At 46.6% G+C, this 19,558-nt stretch overlaps 4 protein-coding genes across 7 annotated transcripts; 2 read left to right on the top strand and 2 right to left on the bottom strand.

Annotated features, from left to right (window-relative positions):
* Positions 1-184: 184 nt before the first annotated feature.
* LOC147219630 (coiled-coil domain-containing protein 106-like) lies at positions 185-4,206 on the bottom strand. Its single transcript, XM_086171246.1, has 7 exons — positions 4,159-4,206; positions 2,669-2,762; positions 1,889-2,080; positions 1,342-1,488; positions 861-1,079; positions 438-598; positions 185-340 (listed from the first exon to the last, which is right to left on the bottom strand). The coding sequence occupies exons 1-7, from the start codon at positions 4,204-4,206 to the stop codon at positions 185-187; spliced, it is 1,017 nt and encodes a 338-aa protein (XP_086027372.1).
* Positions 4,207-4,969: 763 nt separating this feature from the next.
* tmem238a (transmembrane protein 238a) lies at positions 4,970-6,167 on the top strand. Its single transcript, XM_086171594.1, has 3 exons — positions 4,970-5,071; positions 5,428-5,586; positions 5,776-6,167. The coding sequence occupies exons 2-3, from the start codon at positions 5,436-5,438 to the stop codon at positions 5,934-5,936; spliced, it is 312 nt and encodes a 103-aa protein (XP_086027720.1). The 5' UTR covers positions 4,970-5,071; positions 5,428-5,435; the 3' UTR covers positions 5,937-6,167.
* A 3,208-nt stretch (positions 6,168-9,375) lies between these two features.
* LOC147219628 (recoverin-like) lies at positions 9,376-12,454 on the top strand. Its single transcript, XM_086171392.1, has 4 exons — positions 9,376-9,444; positions 9,970-10,514; positions 11,646-11,757; positions 12,151-12,454. Exons 2-4 carry the CDS (start codon positions 10,134-10,136, stop codon positions 12,234-12,236), a joined length of 579 nt encoding a protein of 192 aa, XP_086027518.1. The 5' UTR covers positions 9,376-9,444; positions 9,970-10,133; the 3' UTR covers positions 12,237-12,454.
* Positions 12,455-13,183: 729 nt separating this feature from the next.
* Positions 13,184-19,542, bottom strand: LOC147219627 (germ cell-specific gene 1-like protein). Of its 4 annotated transcripts, XM_086171391.1 has the most exons (7): positions 19,302-19,542; positions 16,499-16,784; positions 15,660-15,854; positions 15,244-15,303; positions 15,025-15,183; positions 14,844-14,955; positions 13,184-14,766 (listed from the first exon to the last, which is right to left on the bottom strand). In XM_086171391.1, the coding sequence occupies exons 2-7, from the start codon at positions 16,692-16,694 to the stop codon at positions 14,274-14,276; spliced, it is 1,215 nt and encodes a 404-aa protein (XP_086027517.1). In that variant the 5' UTR covers positions 16,695-16,784; positions 19,302-19,542; the 3' UTR covers positions 13,184-14,273. The 4 variants fall into 4 exon arrangements, with proteins under 4 accessions (XP_086027517.1, XP_086027514.1, XP_086027516.1 ...); XM_086171388.1 differs by having other exon boundaries at positions 15,025-15,303; XM_086171390.1 differs by having other exon boundaries at positions 15,025-15,303; positions 16,499-16,729.
* Between the last annotated feature and the right edge of the window lie 16 nt (positions 19,543-19,558).

Raw genomic sequence — 19,558 nt, 5'->3', positions numbered from 1 at the left:
ATCAGAGTAGTCTGTAAACAACAAATACTGCTGTGTCATTCGGTCGAGCCCTGTCTACCAAGTCACCAAAACAAACAGAGCTGAAACTTCAACACTAACGTGAAGTGAAATGGAGCTGCACGTTGGATTCTGTGACATCAGTCTTTCCCTTTCCTTTGGATGAAGAGGAGCTCGGATCCCCTGCTCAGTTACGGAAGCGGTAGGAGATGGGTAGAAGCTTGTGCGTTTTCTTCATGGTCTGGACTTTAGCATGCGTTGGCTCATCCATCGTCTTGTAACACCTCCGGGCGTAGTCCAGGAGCTTCTCCTTGGACGCTTCGAACTCCCCGACCTCTGCCACCTGCAGGGAGGAGGAGGATGAAGACGAGGAACCAGAGGAAGCAGTGCCACGACTTTTGTTCACGCTGCCGATTCTGATTACAACACCAAGCCCAAACCTTCTCCGGTGCCACCAGCAGAAGCTCTGCGATAGGGGAGGTGGACGCCATGGTGTTCCTGTCGACGCCATGGATCTGGAAGGCCCTGGACATGCTCCTCACCCGCTGGTAGGTAGAGAGGATCTTCTTGTAGCGGATTAGAACCCCGTCTGGGTCCTTGACTGAGGGCAAAGAAGAAAAGCTTCTCAGGAATTGGGTTTCTGGTGAGATGGAGCAGGTAGAAGTGTCACACATGACAGACCAAGGGTTTTCAGCTCTTCAAAAACAAATTCCAACATTTTTTACCAAAAAAATATTTTCCTTCTTATTGCTCAGAGGTCATGAAGGCTGCTACCCCAGCAGAGACAAGGCCGTCCACCTTCCAGAAGGTTACAGTGCCTGCAGGTTGAAGGTGGGGCGGCCATTTTGGCTCACACGACTCACCTCTCTGCCTCTCCCTCCCGTGGGTGATCCTGAAGATCCTCCTCATCTTCATCCTCGGCTCTCCGTTGCCTCGCCCTTTACTCTTCTTCTTCAAACCTGTCTCCAAAGAGGAGTCCTCCTCTTCCTCATCCTCCTCCTCGTCTTCCTCCTCCTCTTCTTCCTCCATGTACTCGTCCTTGGTATAATACTGATCCTCCTCAAGGTGGAACTCCTGCTTCACTACAACCAGGGAAGGGAAACGGTTTTAAGAAGACAAAAAAAGTTGAAATTTATCTGGTTTCATTAAAATCTGATACGCTGAGATGAAAGCTGAAAATCTCTTAGTTACAGAGAAAAGGAGAAATTACCTGTAAATATCATTTTCAAAGAGGGAAAAACTGAATTTACAATAAAATCACTAGTTAATTGTTGTGACAGAACTTTTCTTGTCTTTTTGCCTCCTGATGTCTGAACGTCTCAGGTGTTCGAGTGCATTTCTCACCAGCGATGGCGGTGCTGCGGCGTGTCCGAGGTCCGGAGCCCTGCAGGCGTTTGAGGGTCATTCCGGACCTGGTGGTCATTGGAGAAGGAGGGGAGGGAGAGCTGGAGGCCTGGACCCTTGAGCCACGCTGGGGGTCTCCGCTCCAGTCTGTCACTGCACATCATCACTCACGATTCAGTTGTTCCCCTATTAACTATTTTCTAAACCAGTTCACAATGTCGAAACACACTGTGCACGAAATGATGCAATCGTGCAATGAAGTATCTCACAGTCACTAGTAAATTATCCAAAAAAATGAAAGGAAATAGACGCAGTTGAAGTTCCTAAAAATGGGCAAAAATTATCTTAAATCTTTGGCAGTATCAGCCAAGAGTTGAGGGTCAGGGTGTAACTACATGAGCAAGTACCACTACTTTATTGATTAAATTAATTTCAATGCCGTGACTTTAAATCAGATAAAACATAAAAAATGAGCCTCAATCACTTTTCCCTCCTTCCCCCTGGTGTTATGAAGAGGCCCTGGTGGCGATCAGCCTGATAAACCCACCGTCCGGCCCACTCATGCAGATGATGAATCTGTCCAGCTGGCAGCGCAGGATGTTTCTCTCCTCTTCCAGCTCCTCGATGCGTTTCTGCAGCCAGGCGTTCTTCTCCAACGCCACAAACAGGTGGGCCCGCAAGTTGGTGACCAGGATGAAGGGGCTGTACGGGGAGTGAGTAGGCTCCTGCACTGCACCCTCTGCTGGGCAGGAGTGGTCGTAATGAGAGTGTGGAAAGAACACAGAGAGGTATTAAACCTCAGTCTTTGAGACGTGTTAAAAAGAGGTAATTGTAGCTAAATGTATTCAGCGTGTTGCTCATTCTTTCATCCGTCAATGCTAATTCTGGGCTTAGATAGGCTTAATTTCACATAGTAGTGGAAGGTTTGTTTTAATACACATTTTAATATGTAATATCAATATAGAGTGAGAAAAGGTCCATTAAAAAAATAGCAAGATTTTTCTCAAATAAAAAAGAAGTTCCCCTCAAAAAAGTTATTATTTAAAAAACAGTAACATTCCTAAATGAAATCAAATGCAAATTATAAGATACAAGAAAGCTGTATTGCTTCCGATAGGGTTAAAAATTTAAAAGTAAGGTCTGAACAGTGACACTGTGTCAAGTTGCTGTCTGTGATAGTTATATTTTTTTTACGACGGTACCGTGGGTCTTAGAGAAGCGCAATTCCAACCCCCCGTATGTACTAAACATGTGGCAGTATTGACAATAAAGTTGACTTTGACTATGACAAGGCAAAAATTCAAATGGCAGTGGAAGTAATGTGTACCATCCATCATCTGCTGGCTGTGGTGGTAGGAAGAGGGTCTGTCCATGCCCTCCTCCAGAGGGAAAGACACCTCGTATGGCTCCAGGTACAACCCACCACCACCACCACCACCACCACCACCACCGCCACCACCACCTCCTCCTCCTCCTCCTCCTCCTCCTCCTGCTGCTGCCGCTTCTGCTTCTGCTTCTGGTGTCCCTGCTGTGGAAGAATGGGGCATGTGGTGCAGATATGCATACAGACACAGCAGAACTGTATGAAAGCTATGAAATTAAATGTATTTTTTGGTTTTCTACACTTCTTCTTTCGGCTTTTCACGTCAGGGGTCGCCACAGCGAGTCAACTTTCTCCATCTAACCCTATTGGGTTTCTATAGGTTTCTAGGTTTTCTTGGGAAAACCCTTTTGGTTTTCTATACTAAAGCTGAGTAATTTGTCATCTTCCTGATACACTAATGTCTTAAAAAAAAGACAGTATAAACTGCATCCTGGCAGGAAAAGTTTTTTTTTTAAATTGCTATTTGCAAATGAGTATATATAATAATTTTTCAAATTAATGAAAAAAAAAAAAACTCAAAATTTTAATGACTGTCACCTTAAAAATCAGCTAGCTAACAATAAATACCTATAATTATTTACAAATAAGGAAAGAAGTACCAAAATATGGAAAGAAATCCACCTGAACATTAAGCATGAAGTTAAATAAAAGTTTAATATTTACTTTGAAAAACTGAAGTTCATCACAGCGATCTCTAAAACTGGCAAAAGTCAGCAAAAAAAATAGCAGAAAGAACTAATTGTATAATAAGATTTTAAAATGAAAAGCAAACTTTTTGTGTATCGAGAGCCACAAGTCAATTGCTTAATAATCAAACGTAGTTTCAAATTTAAGCTAGTAACTATCTAGCTGTGCTAGCTACTTGCTAGCTTATAACCAACACTTGCACTTTGACTAAAAAAGATAAAATAAAACATTGTAAGTAAATTGTATTTATTTCACAGACAATTATATTCACTTTTATCATGTGTGTAACTGACTTTTATATTCTTATTTTCACTTAATTCAGTGGGAATCAAACTCAGACAAACATGACTAGCTTGTTGTAATCTGCATCATAAAGTTGTAAGTAAAACTTTAACATTCTTATAAACAGCTTGACACCACAACCACTCCATTTATTGTGACCAGGTTAACTCGCTCAGTGTACTCAATGCAGCATACAATAAGAAATAAAAGAAAACAACTTTAAAACGGTCATAACGGCCGAAAAATTTAACACTTCCAAGACGTGGGTATGTTTAAGCTAATAAATGGCTAATGTATCACGCATGTAAAGGCGCAATTTTCGAGCAACTCCACTTTAAACTTAAGTTCTTAAGTTAAAAATATAACGGGCTTTCGTTGAAAGTCACCAATTTGCTTATTAACGCTTAAAAAATCTTAAAACGGGTTTGACGTGTGGTTACGTGAATCCCTCACAGGGCTGTATGCTCGTTACCTGCCGCGTTAGCCTCCTCTCTGGCGCTCGGAGGATTCATGGTCGGATAGCCGTCTGCTAACCACTGTGTGTGCAAGGTAATAACGAAGGTCGTGTTATAGTTTGCCTTTGTTGGGGCTATGTGTTCGCTTATACTTGAGTAATACGACCGGAAGGAGGCCACAGCTGCTGCGGAGCTTGTCCAAGGCGGCAATTACCTGATTATAAGAACCGCCAACAGGTGCAGGGGTCTCCTGCCTGGCCCGCGCATGCGCAGGGCGCAGTCCGCCGCCTCGTACCCGACAGGATTGAAAACGTTAACGTATTTTTAAAACAACGTTATATTTCAACATGCAAAGGTCACAAATTAATATAAATTCAATGAAATATAATAGTAGTAGTTTGACGTACCTGAGGGTTAAAATCGGAATATTATCTGCGTTCTACGAAAAAATTGTTTTAGTTTAGTACACAGGTATTCGGTATTTTTCATATAACATGTCATTTAAAATAGATGTTCATCATCTTTAATGCTAAAGTTCTACGCGTCAATATTATTTTTCCAACTTTAATATTTTATTGGAATATTGACAAAACAAGAAATCTTGCAGTTTTTCTGTCACTGACGAAACAAGATAAAAAGTTTCGTTTTCATAGATTTGTATTTATTCGTTAACCTCTACTTGATAAATGTGTGTGTTTATCACTTCTTTAGTGACCAAGTAAACATTCGTGTAAAAAGACATCCGAGCGGCAAGGAAGGAGCACCCACTGCAACCGGAAGTGCGTCACGTCTGGGCGTGGCCCAGGTGAGCGGCGCGGGGCGGGAGAAGAGAACCCGGAAGCGAAGAGGGACGAAAGTTTTGTCTGTGATATAATCGTCTAAAGGACCCGATTGCAAGCTGCAGACCGGCAAACAACAACGGGTGGGTCCAGGAGCTCATTCCTGCGGGGGGTGGTTGTGTGTTTTTAACGGTCTTTTGTAAAAAAAATGTCTGTGTTCTGTTTGTTTCATAACACGGCAACTGTTTTTGTGCTTGTGTGTTGACATGATTCCGGCACCCATGTAAATAAAGATACAACACAGACCGAAACGTTAAGGACATATATTTTTGTTTTTAAAATGATTCTGTAACTAACCATTTAATAATTAATGCCTTTTTGTCTTTTTTTAAATCATTTTTTAAGTCACTAATTGTTGTGCCGTGGTTCTAAAATGAAATTAGATAGATTAAACACGGACTATTTTCTACATAATTCTTTTCTCTGCTCCTTTTGCCAGCCCGGGAGATGGGCGTCTGCGACGGCTTGTCCCACTGCAAGCTGGCTCTGGCCTTTGCCTTGGTGATGGACCTGCTGGGAGGCACCGCCCTGCTGCTGGGGGTCTTCGCCCCCCTGGACGTCAGAGGTCGTGACTTCGGGGACCTGCTGGTCTACACGGGTACGTCTACGGAGACAAAGTCGGTCTGTGGCGATGCATCACGTCCAGCATATTGCATCAAAACACACCCTTTGTTAGAAGCAGTCATCCTGTTTTGAAACTAGAAACACGACTTTCTGATTTCTGAGGGGCCACAGGTTCGGTCCAGACCTTAATGCCAGGGTTCTTCCGTATTCTTTCTCCCTGCAGGAGCCCTGCTGGTCCTGGCGTCCCTGGCCGGGTGGGTTCTCTGGTACAGCGGGAACATCGAGGGCCTCACGTCCAAGAAGGAACTGGGCCACATCAGCAGCGCCGTGGATCGGCTGGCACGGAACCTCAGCCGCAAGATCCGCACCTACAGGGGCCATTAGGACCAAGATCCACACCTACAGGGGCCGCAAAGACCAAGAGCCAAATCCACAGGCGGTGCTAAGCCCTGCTCAGTATTATCAATGAAACACAGTCGTTTCCGTATCATTTCAACAGCCAACATTAAATTAGTGTTTAGTTTTACAGTATTTTAAGAATCCCTCCCTATCCACTGATACTGGTCATGTTTTGCATTTCAATAAAAGCTGTTAGTTTTGTACTCATTTTAAAATAAAGTCTAATTTCAATGCAGATGTGTTTAAATATTGTGTTTATATATGTGTATTACCTGAATAGAGGCAAGGAAGTGGGTTTTTTCTTTCGCTGGAAAAGGATTCCTGGAGGCTAATGCTTTCCCTTTCCTTTTGTGTCTTTCTCAAATCCTCTTTATGCCACCTTCACTACCTCCCTCTTTCTCTCTCCTTCTGTTTCCTCCATTTTAATCCTCCATCGAAGGAATCCCTTCCTGGAACCCTGATCCGATGCCGCTCTCGGGTTAGAGGTGAGATCACATGACAGGAGAGAAAAAGATCTGATTGTGAAAGAAGATGTAAAGAAAGACAGCATAGGTGGTGTGAAACGTTTCATATTGTATATTTCACCAAAGACCTAGATATAGGAAAAAAACACGCACACCCGCTGCTCCAAAAATAATTTATTCTACATATAGTAGAAAAAAACGTACTTTCATATGACATTCTGAGCAAACATTGGCTCTTCCTCAGATGCTTACCAGAAATATGAGTTAACAAACATGTTATTGTGATGCCTTTTTTAAAGGAATAATCATGTGATTGATTCCCTCTTTTGTTTTTGCGCCTCTTTTTCGATATGTCATGTCACATTAACACTATAACATTATCTTTACTATTTTTAGACCAGACTCTAGAAACGGATACTTTTTCACATATGCACAGATGTGGAAACTCACCTTAATCGAAGGGTTTCAGAGGGCAATATAAAATATCCAGTATATACATGGGGGAAGAATTAGACGGAACAAAAAAATACAGTTAGAAAACAGAAAACACTCACACACACACACACAAAACCCGATCAGTGAAAGGGTCAGAACGTTGAACCTTCCCTCAGTGATGCAAGAGTGCTAGCCCCCATGTCGCTCATGCTAATATTTTCTTTATTTCAATGGAAATTGTTCAAGTTTTTTGACTTTATGTATCAATTTTCAATGATAATTCCTACAATAACTTGCGTGGAAAATGACAGGGGGATATTTTTGTGTATTTCATATGCTAGCTATAACCAGAAACCCATTTCTTCATATTGTAATGACTTAAGAAATGGAAATGTGAAATGTTTACAAAGATTTACTTTTATATCATCCGACCAATGATCCAAAATCAGTTGGGGGCGTCGGGGATAGAAGGTCGGACACGTCGGGGTCGTGACCTCGCCACGCTCGGACTTTACTGACACGCTTCAGAATATGCGAGGTCATGATCCTGCACGGGACGTGGGGTTGCCAAGCGATGGCTTGTTTACGATGGGGCAGATGGAGGATCAGCGGTCGGCGCTCGGCTAAGCAGGCCTAAATCCCGGCTGAACTCCCTGGAGCTCCTCGGCTGGATTTAAACCACGAGTCCTTGATGGAGCCGACGTTCAAGGTTGCTCCAGGAAACATCCGGCTTTTCCCCCGTCAGGTATATTTTCAGGGATGGGTTTTGGCTCCACGTCGCCAACTATCTGTTCAGGGCAGAGGGGTTGATACCACTGCTAGAAGCACCTCACTGTTCCTCTGATAGACTCATTCCTGATCCTAGCAATCCAACCTCCAGTTCTGCCTGCTGTCTTTTGGTCATTGTAACAGTTTCTAGTCCATACAGCATCGCTGGTCTCACCACTGCCTTGTACACCTTTCCTTTTATTCTGGCTGAAAGTCTTCTATCACATCATTCTCCACCCATTCCAACCTGCTTGGATCCGTCTCTTCACCTCTTTTCCACACTCTCCGTTGCTCTGGACTGTTGACCCTAAGTACCTGAAATCCTCCAGCTTCTTGATCTCCACTCCCTGTAGCCTCACCGTTCCACCCGAGTTCCCCTCATTCACACATATATTCTGTCTCAGTGCGACTAACTTTCATTCCTCTCCTTTCCAGAGCATACCTCCACCTCTCTAGATTTTCCTCCACCTGTTGTCTGCTCTCACTACAGATCACAATGTCATCTGCAAACATCATGGTCCATGGGGATTCCTGTCTAACCTCATCTGTCAGCCTGTCCATCACCATTGCGAACAAGAAGGGGCTCAGAGCTGATCTGCACCTTGAACTTCTCTGTTACCCCTACAGCACACCGTACCAGTGTCTCACAGATAGCATACATGTCCTGCACCAGTCTAACATACTTCTCGGCCACTCCAGACTTCCTCATACAATACCAGAGCTCCTCTCTTGGCACCCTGTCATATGCTTTTTCGAGGTCTACAAAAACGCAATGCAGCTCTCTCTGGCCTTCTCTGTACTTTTCTATTAGCATTCTCAACGCAAATACTGCATCTGTAGTACTCTTCCTAGGCATGAAGCCATATTGCTGTTCACAAATGCTGACTTCTGCTCTCAGTCTAGTTTCCACTACTCTTTCCCATAACTTCATTGTATGGCTCATCAACTTTATCCCTCTATAGTTGCCACAATTCCGCACATCCCCTTTATTCTTAAAAATAGGCACCAACACACTTTGTCTCCATTCTTCAGGCATCTTCTCACTCTCTAAGATCCTGTTGAATAATCTAGTCAGAAAATCTACCGCTGCCTCTCTTAGACACTTCCACACCTCCACAGGACCACCTGCTTTTCCACTCTTCATCCTCTTCAATGCCTTCCTCACTTCACTTTTACTAATTTGTGCTACTTGGTGGTCTACAACAGCAAACCTCTTCTACCCTTGGCTCTCTTTCATTTTCCCCATGCATCAGCTCTTCAAGGCTGCATTATGTTCATAAATAACATTAACAACAACAATAATAATACTTATTTTGGTCAAAACGTTACAAAATACTTTTACTTATTCAAACGTTTCTCATTGAAATGTTCATCAATAAATACAACACATTTATATTTGCAAATACATACTATGTATATGATGTAATATGTTGATATAGAAACAGATCAGCTAATTTGACTGCTAAATTAAAAATAATTTGATATATTTTTATAAAAAAAGTATCATTCCCGCTTCTCAAATTGTTATTTATGACATTGCAATATCATCAAACAGTGTTCTGACGTACTACAAATGTAGCACACTTTGTTTGCGCGTTCAAACAGGAAAGCCCGGCTGCTCCATCGGGGTAAAACAGACAAAAATACATCCAAAAAGTGTGATGAGGAGGCAGCGTCGGAGGCGTGGGAGCTCACATGAGCCTCTTGCAGCTCCGCCTCAGGGTGACCCGCATTAATAGACTTATCCCGGCAGGTGGGGAGCGATTTCCTCTTTGGCCGGCAGAGAGAGCATCCCTGTTCATCCCGGACTCGTCAGCTGCTCGCAGGTAGGACGACTTCCCACGTATCAAATGTCACGCAAATGAGTCGCTTTCAATAACTTTTCCTTTCCGGATGGTTGGCGCTTGTTGCCGTGAGCCAGCAGAAGGGGCGACGCCTCTCTTGCAGAGCAAAGCTTGTAGTTCGATGTAATTGTGCTCTTTTTTTAAATCTTTGCGGTGACTTAGGGACTTCCTAGATCTCATTTTTAAATGTCTTTTAGTTGAGGGCTAGTGTTGCCATGTACTTGCTAAAACGTCAAATCAGGCTGGGAGACGAAAGCGTCTCGTTTTGAGAGTGAGCTTTTTTGTAAATAAACAAACGTGTCATCGGCGTATAGGTTTATTCTCTGAAGATATGTGCGGGTTTATTTACGCGGACGGCTTAAAAGTGACCGTCTCCATCTTGTTAAATCCAAGAGGGCACGAATTAAAAGCGTCACAGAAGGAGCTAATTGGCGAACTGTCCTCGCCGGTGTTTTTAATCGGTCGGATCGGTTTACCGGGTTCACCGAGTCACGTCTGCCTCCGCAGGACTGGATCAGGATCTGGAAGGACACAGCGGCCGTCGATCGGCAAACCTCCTCTTGTTTGACTCTCAGGAGGAATTGTCCTCGCCAGAAGTTCACCCGAGGGGAAGTTGAAGGCGGTCGCTCCTCCTCGCAGCGGGCCCGAGAAGCCACCCGACACCGCGAACCATGGGCAACACTAAAAGCGGCGCCGTGTCGAAGGAGATCCTCGAGGACCTCAAGCTCAACACCAAGTTCTCCGAGACCGAGCTGGTGCAGTGGTACGAGAACTTCAAGAGGCAGTGTCCGACCGGACGCATCTCCAAAGAGGAGTTCCAGGCCATCTACACCAAGTTCTTCCCGGACAGCGACGCCAACACGTACGCCCAGCACGTCTTCCGCTCCTTCGACACCAACGACGACGGCACGTTGGACTTCAAGGAGTACATCATCGCCCTGCACATGACCTCCACGGGGAAGACCAACCGGAAACTGGAGTGGGCCTTCTCCCTCTTCGACGTGGACAAGAACGGATACATCACCAAGTCCGAGGTCAAGGAAATTTGCACGGTGAGGAATACGCTAACAAAATTAGCTTTGGAGGCTAAGTGGATGTCCGCTCGCTCGGGTCTGAGCTGATCGACATTAGCCACAAGGCCGGAGGATTAGCTTGTAATCTGATCTGATCGCTCTTTGTGGGCGGCGAGGCTGGAAAACCAAAGCGCGAAAAAAAAAAAAAAAAAAAAAACGAGTTTCAGTTTAGCACAGGGGGATGAAGAAGACGCACGAGATGCTAAGTTTTAAACCCCGAGTTGGGCTGTTCCACGTTGTTTCTCCTCTCAACCCAACCTTGACCTCAGCGCAGAGGAACTTTCCGGAAGGCGAATCTACTCGCGTCTCGACACGATCTGCGACCGCATATTAAAAAAAAAAGCTTGGAAGTCAAGCTCAGGAAAGCCGGGCTCACATCTGACCGCTCTACGTGAGATTCTGTCATGTTTACACATCTGTTTTGGTCGTATCCGCCCGCACGCTACGCTAACATGCACACACACACACACAGACACACAGACACACACACTGACTCAGTGTCAGCGCCACTCAGTGCAAATCCCAGTTGAAGACTAAACATGGGATTAGACTTTAATTGATGCTGATAAACAGTTTAGGGTGAATTAAGCGGAGGGCTGGGCGGGGCCTGGAGTCCCGGGAACCAAAGGTGGAGGTTACAGAGTTATTTGTGCATCATTTCCACCCAACAAACACAAGATTTATGGACGGAGGGAGACGGAATATGAAGGTAGTTGGTGTGAGGGCCAACTATAGGGTTCGATGGAGAAGGTGGATTGGCCGTGGCGACCTCTGAAGGGAAAAGGCCAAAGGAGAGAATTCTAAAAGATGATAAAATCCCAGAATAAACGCCTCCACGGGGGAAGGAAAGGAAATAAAACCATTCAAACAAAAGTGACAGAGTACTCTGGATTAATAATCTCTTCTAAAAGCAATAAAAATATCAATGATTTGTTTGATCTGGAAAAGAAAAGACAGAACCAGGAAGAGACGCCGGATCACATGATTTGATGGCCGCCGTTTATCCCGACACAGAATTTAAGGACGTCGCTTTGGACGGCGAATGTTTCCCCCGAATGTTCGGCACGGAGAAACTAACCAAACTGTTTTGTTTTATTGGTTTTGTTTCAGGCCATTTTTAAGTTGATTCCCAAAGAGGAACTGGCTAAACTGCCTTCCGACGAAAACTCGGCGGACAAGAGGGCGGAGAAACTCTGGAAGTTCTTCGACAAGGGTGACAACGGTGAGCGAGACCGCCAGTCTGCTACGAGGCTTTCACGCCATGATTGTTTTCACAAATTCCAAGTCGAGGCTTTCGGTCTGGACCGGAAACCAGTCGCAAGAAGGGAGCGCTCAAAATTAGCGCTGAGAAAATGGAAATGCGACATGATCTCCTGGTTTTTGGGATCTCGAATAGCACCTTGCTATTCAAGAGTGGCTAATCTGGGTGCTAGCAGGGGTGGACATGATCTTCTTGGATCATTCCATCCAACTGAATGAGAGGATAATAAGACAATAAGACCGATTGTATGTTTTTACGCAGATGACACTCTGATGTATTTTCTCAATTTAGCTTTAGCATCCGTTTCCCAATCCTCAGCTAACCTTTCCTCCTGGTGTTTCTGGTGTCTTGCAGATCGAGTGGCGGAAGGCGAGTTCATCAAGGGGGTGTTGGAGAACGAGCAGGCCCTCCGTCTGATCCAGTACGAGCCTTTGAAATAAACGCTTTCCCGTTCTTTTGGTTTCGTCCCGCGCTCGCTTTCACAGTAAACCTCCGCGAACAACCGGCGCCGTCAGAACACGCGAGCGGCTTCTTTGTTTTTCCGTAGAACTTCTGCACTCTCCGGTGCTTCTGCAGACCCTTTCAGGTAAAACCTCGCGAGAAAAGAAGTTGTTCTGAGGTGCAGTAAATCATCAGACCGGTTGTTTTTTTTTTTTTTCTAGAAGCTAAAGCTCTGACTTTTAACGCAGTGCGACGCCACGTTTGTTAGCGATGTCTTTTTTTTTTTCTCCTCCTCCTCCGTCCGGCAGCCATCGATCTCCGTAGCATCCCTTTTTTTATTTCTTAAAACCTCCCTCCCACAAGTATGTGTGTGTGTGTGTGTGTGCGCACATGTGTGTGTGTGGTTACCTGTTAAAAACCCATGCTTTAGCTACGGCCTCTGTCTTTTTGGTACACAGTGGTTAGATTTGTGCGCCGTGTTCAGATACGATGATGTGCTGCTCTGGGTTGGTCTATGAAAATAAAATAAAGTTGTCCGAAGCCGTCGTCCTCACTTTATCTTTTATCTTTATCTTTTTGTCACAACACAAGTCTTGGAAACAATGCGTTTTCACTCGTTTTTACCAAGAAAAAAGTCCCTGTGAGTGCATATGATGGATTTTCTTCCTGTCAGGACTTCTCAGAGGGTGTTTTTGAACTTTACATTGTGACAAGTGAATGCAAAAAAAAGACAAAAAAGCGGGTTTGTTACCCAGAACCGGCCGGAAGAAGATCCTTCAATTCGAGCATCTCCAAAGGTCGCGACCTTCGAAACAATCGCCTCCTTCAATTTCATGCGGCTAATTTGGATTTGAGTCGAGTGCGAGTGTCCAGAGGTTTCTGTAAAAAAAGGGAAGATTATTACGGTTTCATAACCAGAAGCCCAGTTTCCCTTTTTGGTGCGAATTTCATAAAAAAAACTTTATTTTATTTCCCTTTTTTCATCACAGGACATGCAAGTTTCCTGAACATCTGCCAGAGTAAAATATTAAGATAAGACAGGATAGTACTTTATTGATCCCCATAGGGGAAATTTGTTGTCACAGCAGCAAATATAAATATAAAATAAAAGAGACAGTTAAATAGAAGAGACAAGTGACAAAAACAGCAAGGATATCAGAATAAAAAAAAACAACAACAACAGGGGAACAACTGGATAAGCAGGGTGAGAAAATAAAGAAATTAGAAAATAAAAATAAAACCTTTTTTTTTTTTTTTTTTAGTAAAGACAAATTGGAATTCTTACAACATTTAATTTGATTCAGGAACAAAAAGCCCATTATGGTTTAAATTTGCATTTTCTTCTTCCTCCTCCTCGGGCGGCTCTGGAGCCAATCACCTGCCTCCGTCTGACCCACAGCCAATCACCTGCCTCCGTCTGACCCACAGCCAATCACCTGCCTCCGTCTGACCCTCCATCCACAAACCACCATCCCTCCAAACCATCTCACCTCCAGAACATCTGACCAACTTAGGACTCATTCCCCAATCAATAATCAATAATCACATTCCATACTTTGCTAAACCTGCGGTTACATAATCCGTCCTTATTGACATTTTTAATTACACTGCAACCCCGCTGCCTCCTCCTTGATCTCCCTGCATTGTGTCACACACACACACACACACACACACACACACACACACACAGTTGGGATTATTGAGATAATCTTCCGTAGAGCATTTGAAAGCATCTGTCTCCACATCCAAATCCCTCTGTTCCTGGAAGCCTCTCCTCCTCCTTCATGTTCACGGAGGTTTGACGTGGAAGGAATGAAACCCTCCTCGTCCACCATCTGATCCCAGGAGCCTCCAACGTCCTCGTCTTCTCTCCTCCTGCTCGAGAACGTCGGAGCGGGAGTTTATCTCATCCGTCCGTTCAATCCTTCGTCGTCCGGCGCGGTGGAGACGCCGGGCCGAGATTCGGCCAATCGCCCGCCCTCTTGTTCGCCCCCGCTGGCGAATCGGGTTCTTGGTTGAGGAGAAGCGCGCGGTTCTCAGCAGAGCGAGTCCTCCCCGTCCTCCTGCAGGGCGAAGTCCATCTCGTCCATCTCGCGCTCGCAGTCCTCGCAGCCTTCGGCGCCGCATCCCTCCACCACCACCACCCCGCGGGGATCCACCAGCCGTCCTCCGATCAGATCCCCCGCCGCGACCTTGGCGCCCATCCCTCCGACCCCGATTCCCCCGCCGCCCACGAGCAGGGCGCCGCCGGCGCCGCACGCCAGCGGCCCGACGGCCGGGCCGGCCCCTCGGGGCCACAAGGGGTCCATCAGCGCCCCCTGCTGGCCCAGCTGGATCAACTGGCTGACGGAGTAAACCCCGGCGCTCCCGGCTCGAACCACCTCCTCGTAGGACGGGGCGCGCGCCGCCGCGCGGGCCTCCTCCAGCCGCACGCGCGCCCGGTGCTTCATCTCGATGACGGTCTTGGTGTAGGAGTTGAGCGTGGCCACGGCGGCCGCCATGCAGCAGCTGAAAGACAGCCACGCCATGCTGGGCGCGGCGAGAGGCGGATCAGAACCGTCCTTCCGCAGCGGACGGGCGCGCTCCTTCCCCCGCGGAAGACTCACGCGAACGACCAGCCGTAATCCCACGACTGCGGCCGCCAGTCCTTGGGCCCGATGCTGACGGTCATCTGGAAGACGGTGGTGTACATCATGTGGGCCACCATCCCCATCATCCCTGGGGGATGAACGTTAGGAGTCAGGAGGTTTGAAGAAGCGGCGGTGAAAAAGCCCTCCGGGCGCGTACCTGAGAGGACGGTGCACATGGCGGCGAAGGCGTTGATCTTCAGCGCGTTCATCTCCCTCTTGGCGCAGAGGCAGATGGCCTCCACGCACATCAGCAGGAAGCCCATGGCCAGGAGGCCGATGTACATGAACTCGCTGATGACGGACAGCCAGAGGACACCTGGAAGGAGACGGAGGTGATCGGACCGGCGGGCGGCGAGGGGCGGCGAGGCGGCGTTACCTTGCGTCTCCCCCGGCGTTAGCTCGATGAAGCTGCGGCACTTTTCTTCCTGATCTTCGCCTGGAGATTCCCGAAACAAAGCAAAGATCTCGGGAGCGTGAAACGAACCGGGTTCAGACACACAGCTTCAAGCATCACGTGATCAGATTCTTTCTTTTTTTACTTCTAAAATCGAGCGACGAAATCACCCGACGCCCGCTCCGGTTAGCTTCACGGCGCGCGCCGCATGCTAGGGCTGGTCGACTTTTACTCGCAAACACGACTTCCCGGTAAATCTAGCTTCTTTTTGCGAGAGCGTAGCAGCGCAAGGCTAACCTCCCGCCGTCTCCCATTCCCAGAACCGTGTAGCCGTTAGCGCTTCCTACCAGCATGGAGATGTTCGTGCGCTAAGACGCGACCGCTAGCTCATCACCGACCTTCATTGTGCTTCTCGCAGGAGAGCCAGAAGCCGGTGTGGAAGTAGCGAAGCATGTACTTGTCTTCCCCCGTCTCCCAGATGTAGTGGACGGCGTTCGCCAGCTGCTTCCTCTTGATCCTGGCCAGCTCCTCCCTCTGCGCCGGCGACAGCGTCACGTTTGGCGCCGGGTTCCTGGGGTCGGGGGTCGGGGCCTCTGGGGCGGCGGAGGATTTTGGGGATAAAAGCAAGAAAGGGAGGTTTTTTTATTTAAAGGCGATACTTGTCGCAGCGACACACGCAGTACACGGCGCTCGCCAAGGAAGCCGTGTAAATCCCCGGCGGGTCGGCTTGTTCGGGTCTCGGCGTGTAACGCAATCCGCGGCTGGAACACTGTTCCGCAGATAATCCGCGGGTTCTCCGGCCGTACAGCGAAAAGTGAATATTGCACGGAAACAAATAGGCTTAATGCCGAACGAGGAGAATGCGGTCTGAGATTAGCAACAAAGCCGGGATTATCGCTGAGTCAAGTGTGCAATACTTAAACCCGGGTTGCGGACGAGGGAAAAACAAAACAAACAGTGCCGGTGCGTTTAAAGACCTCGGAGATGATTGTTCCATCACGAGTCACTGGGATTATAATCTCATCCAAAACAAAGCTCCGATAATCCCCAAACCTGCTCAGGTGCCGCCTCCAGCGTCCCCTAATCCCAACCGGAGTGGAATAATTACCCAAACATTTTGCTTTTCTTTTCAAATCTACCGATTTCAAAACAAATAACGATTTGACACGTTCCCGGGTTGCGATCGGCCGCCGTTCCTTCGCTCTGATTGGCCGTCGCGACGGTTCGCGTCTCCCACCTGTGGTGTACGGCTGGCTGTTGTTCTGCCCGCAGTTCTTCATCTTGACGGGCGACAGGCAGAGCGGCTTCACCACCTTGTGCGTCCCCTCGCACCAGTACGAGGTGCAGAACGCCGACACGGACAGCGTGAGCGCCAGCGAGGTGAGCGCCAGCGACAGCAGCGAGCGGTTGCGCCGGGACATCTTCTCCAACATGGCGGCGCCGGACGTCGGGAGACTTCTGGCGACTCCTGGGCGTCCAGGATTGATTGACGGGCGATGATTGAGAGGAGCGGGATTAGGGATCTCGGGGGGAAGTGGAACAAAAGGTCAGGGGTGGGGCGGCGGGATTTAATCGCCAACGGCGGCGAAGGAAGTAAAGCGGGCAGATGCGAGAGGTCAGAGGTCGCGGGGGGAACTCCGGCGAGAACCGAACTCTTCCTGACGTCACGGTGCGACCCGGCGGCCTCTCCGCGTCCTTCCAGCGCCGCCGACCCTCACATCTGCGACGGCGGATAAATATCTAAGTCTTATCTGGCGGGTTTTACGTCTAATCGGAAGGTTCTTCGAGCCGCTCCTCCACCTCTGGCAGGATTGGACGATTAGTCCGGCGTCTCAGAGCTACCTCTGGAGCCGCTAATCTGCGCTAATCTTTGCAGGGGTCGGCTGGACGGGATTAGCGCTCACTGTGGATGCCGTGTGTGTGTGTGTGTGTGTGTGTGTGTGTGGGACCACCTATGGCAGGGACACATCTGGATTAGGACTCATCAGGTGGACCTGCTTTAAGGAGATCATTTTCTGGATACTGCTTTTCCAGAAGCACGTCATGAATGCAACTAGAAAAGAACGAGTTTGCAAATGTGCAAATGTGCTCTGACTCTTTGATCGTTGCGAATCACCGATTCCTTACGTCATAAATATGTCTTTAAATTGAATCCACCGGAAGCTTCTGCATCATTTGGTGATCTTGATTCGACGATAAATGCAGGGCTGATTTCAGCAACCACCTGCCGAGGCACCTGAACGTAACACCGCCGTTGTTTTCGTCAACCGTGACGAAATGATTTCGTTAGCGCCCATTTTTTCCATGAAAACGAGATGAAAATATATAATATAAGGATCGGCTAGCCGATCGCTATCTTGGTCTTCCTCCTGCGCACTAAAACCATTAAAAGTCGTCTTCTTCGGCGTCGGTATTGAACGGCCTCGGAATTTCACGGTCCGATGCGACGAGGCTACATTTTTTGGCGGCGTGAAGCTAGTTAGCTCAAAACAATCCATAAATTAGCCGCGTCGTTGTTTGAGCCGCCGTGTTCTAAGCGTGTGGAAAAAGTAGCGGCTAACAGTCTAATAGTAATCCAGCAGGAAACCTCCTGAATGCACTGCAGCGCCCGAAGGCTCAACACGCAAAAGGGCTGCTAGCTTCAGGCTAAAGTTAGCTTAGCTATGCTAGCATCACGTCATTAGCTCATGTGTGTTTTAATGTGCATACAGTACATGCAGGGGCTTTTAGCAACTATATCAGTCTATGTCTGACTGAAACATCACACACACACACACACACACACACACACACACACACACACACACACACACACACACATCACAGACACACGCAGACTTTACAGTTTTATTTGTATTTCTTATCGTCCCCCCTTTTTTTTCCTGTTTATACAATTTCCTACTATTATTTATTATTGTTATGTTTTACTTGAAACTCTGGCACAACAACTTCCTTTGGGATAAATAAAGTTGTTTTTATTCTTATTCTTATTCTTATTCTTATTTTCCAGTACAGGGTGGGTTATGAAGCCGTGAAATTTTTTTCTTGTTTTCTTAACATGGTTGTATTTGGACAATTTTTTTAGTTTTTTTTTTTTTTTTTAATTTTTATTTCCTATTTAGTATTTTGAGTATTTTTGTAATATATTTACATGCGATTGTTGTGTGGGAATTGTGTCCCTTCTTTGTTTTTACCCTCAACCAGATCCCAGCAACCAGAACTTGGCGGTCCAAAAAACATCAGACAGACTATTTTTTTGTCTGTTTTCATTGCAAATTCTCATCCATAAAGGTAAAATTGCCAAAGTCATCATGTTTTTGGCTTTTTTTGGGGAGTAATGCTGGAGATGGAAAAGAGCGTTCCTTTATTATTGCGATAATTGTTGGAAAAAGCCGATCTAAAAGCTGGACTTATAGATCTGCTATTATAACAACTTCTGTGTGACACTCCTGTTTAACATCAATTCATGAAATAAAACAACCGATATCTGTTGGAAGAAAAGTTGAACTATGGAAAAGAAAAGGTTGTTGCCAAACAGCAATGAAATAAAGTCATTTATTAAAAGCCTACACTAGAACTGGACTAAAACAAATAGAAATGACTAAAATATGTGAAACTAATCAGCATTTTAGTCCAAAGGACTAAAACTACAATGTCTGCAATAAACAACACCGAATGACATCTTTCAACATTCAAAAGCTTTCTCACTATTTGGAAAAAAAACATGTTTGTTTTTCCGCAACAACTGGATGATCTCAGCATCATCGCCGAGAGGCTTAAACGGATTTCTTTCTTCCACCGGTTTCCCTTCACACCGCCGGGATCTTATTTTCAGATTTGTTGTTTTGTTTTTGCAAATATTACTGCGTAGCAGATTAAAAAAAATAATATAAAACAATAAACACCGGCGTGTTTAATCCAAGCGGGAGTTTTTCGTCAGACGGCGGCATCATTCGTAATCCCAAGAGGATGAAATGTCTCGATATATGCGACTAAAAATAAGGTTCTCGCGCAGATTTATGTTAATAAACTGAATTTACCTCACAGTGGGACGTCGGCGGGCTCCTCCGGCAGGGAGGTTCGCGATCTCATCCCTCCTCTGCGCTGCCTTGACGCTCCCTCCTCCGTCTCGGGCGAGTTTCCATCAGAAACCCGGCCGGATTTCCCGGCCTAATCCCGGCGAGCCCATCTGTTCCGGGCCGGGTCGCCGCGCTGCTCCGCGCCCTGACCTCTGCTCCCGGCGGGATTAATTTGACGGCGGCGGCGTGGAGCGACGCGGCGGAGCTGTTGGGGTTTT

This window comes from Fistularia commersonii, chromosome 24 (assembly GCF_037954325.1).
Source record: "Fistularia commersonii isolate RoL2024-O1a breed Wild chromosome 24, RoL_Fcom_v1.0, whole genome shotgun sequence".
NCBI classification, from domain to species: Eukaryota; Metazoa; Chordata; class Actinopteri; order Syngnathiformes; family Fistulariidae; genus Fistularia; species Fistularia commersonii.
Note: the sequence above shows the minus strand (reverse complement) of the source record. Positions and strands in the feature narration are given on the sequence as shown.

Excerpts from the sequence above, each read along its gene's own strand:
- LOC147219627 (XM_086171388.1), bottom strand. The coding sequence starts at position 16,694 with ATGTTGGAGAAGATGTCCCGGCGCAACCGCTCGCTGCTGTCGCTGGCG. Across the intron at positions 15,304-15,659 it reads CTGCGAGAAGCACAATGAAG|GCGAAGATCAGGAAGAAAAG; the intron begins GTCGGTGATGAG and ends GGGAATCTCCAG. Across the intron at positions 14,767-14,843 it reads GATTACGGCTGGTCGTTCGC|CATGGCGTGGCTGTCTTTCA; the intron begins GTGAGTCTTCCG and ends CGCCGCGCCCAG.
- LOC147219628 (XM_086171392.1), top strand. The coding sequence starts at position 10,134 with ATGGGCAACACTAAAAGCGGCGCCGTGTCGAAGGAGATCCTCGAGGAC. Across the intron at positions 10,515-11,645 it reads AGGTCAAGGAAATTTGCACG|GCCATTTTTAAGTTGATTCC; the intron begins GTGAGGAATACG and ends GTTTTGTTTCAG. Across the intron at positions 11,758-12,150 it reads CTTCGACAAGGGTGACAACG|ATCGAGTGGCGGAAGGCGAG; the intron begins GTGAGCGAGACC and ends GGTGTCTTGCAG.
- LOC147219630 (XM_086171246.1), bottom strand. The coding sequence starts at position 4,206 with ATGAATCCTCCGAGCGCCAGAGAGGAGGCTAACGCGGCAGGTAACGAG. Across the intron at positions 2,763-4,158 it reads CTAACGCGGCAGGTAACGAG|GGGTTGTACCTGGAGCCATA; the intron begins CATACAGCCCTG and ends GGTGGTGGTGGT. Across the intron at positions 2,081-2,668 it reads CAGCCAGCAGATGATGGATG|AGGGTGCAGTGCAGGAGCCT; the intron begins GTACACATTACT and ends CCTGCCCAGCAG.
- tmem238a (XM_086171594.1), top strand. The coding sequence starts at position 5,436 with ATGGGCGTCTGCGACGGCTTGTCCCACTGCAAGCTGGCTCTGGCCTTT. Across the intron at positions 5,587-5,775 it reads GGACCTGCTGGTCTACACGG|GAGCCCTGCTGGTCCTGGCG; the intron begins GTACGTCTACGG and ends TTCTCCCTGCAG.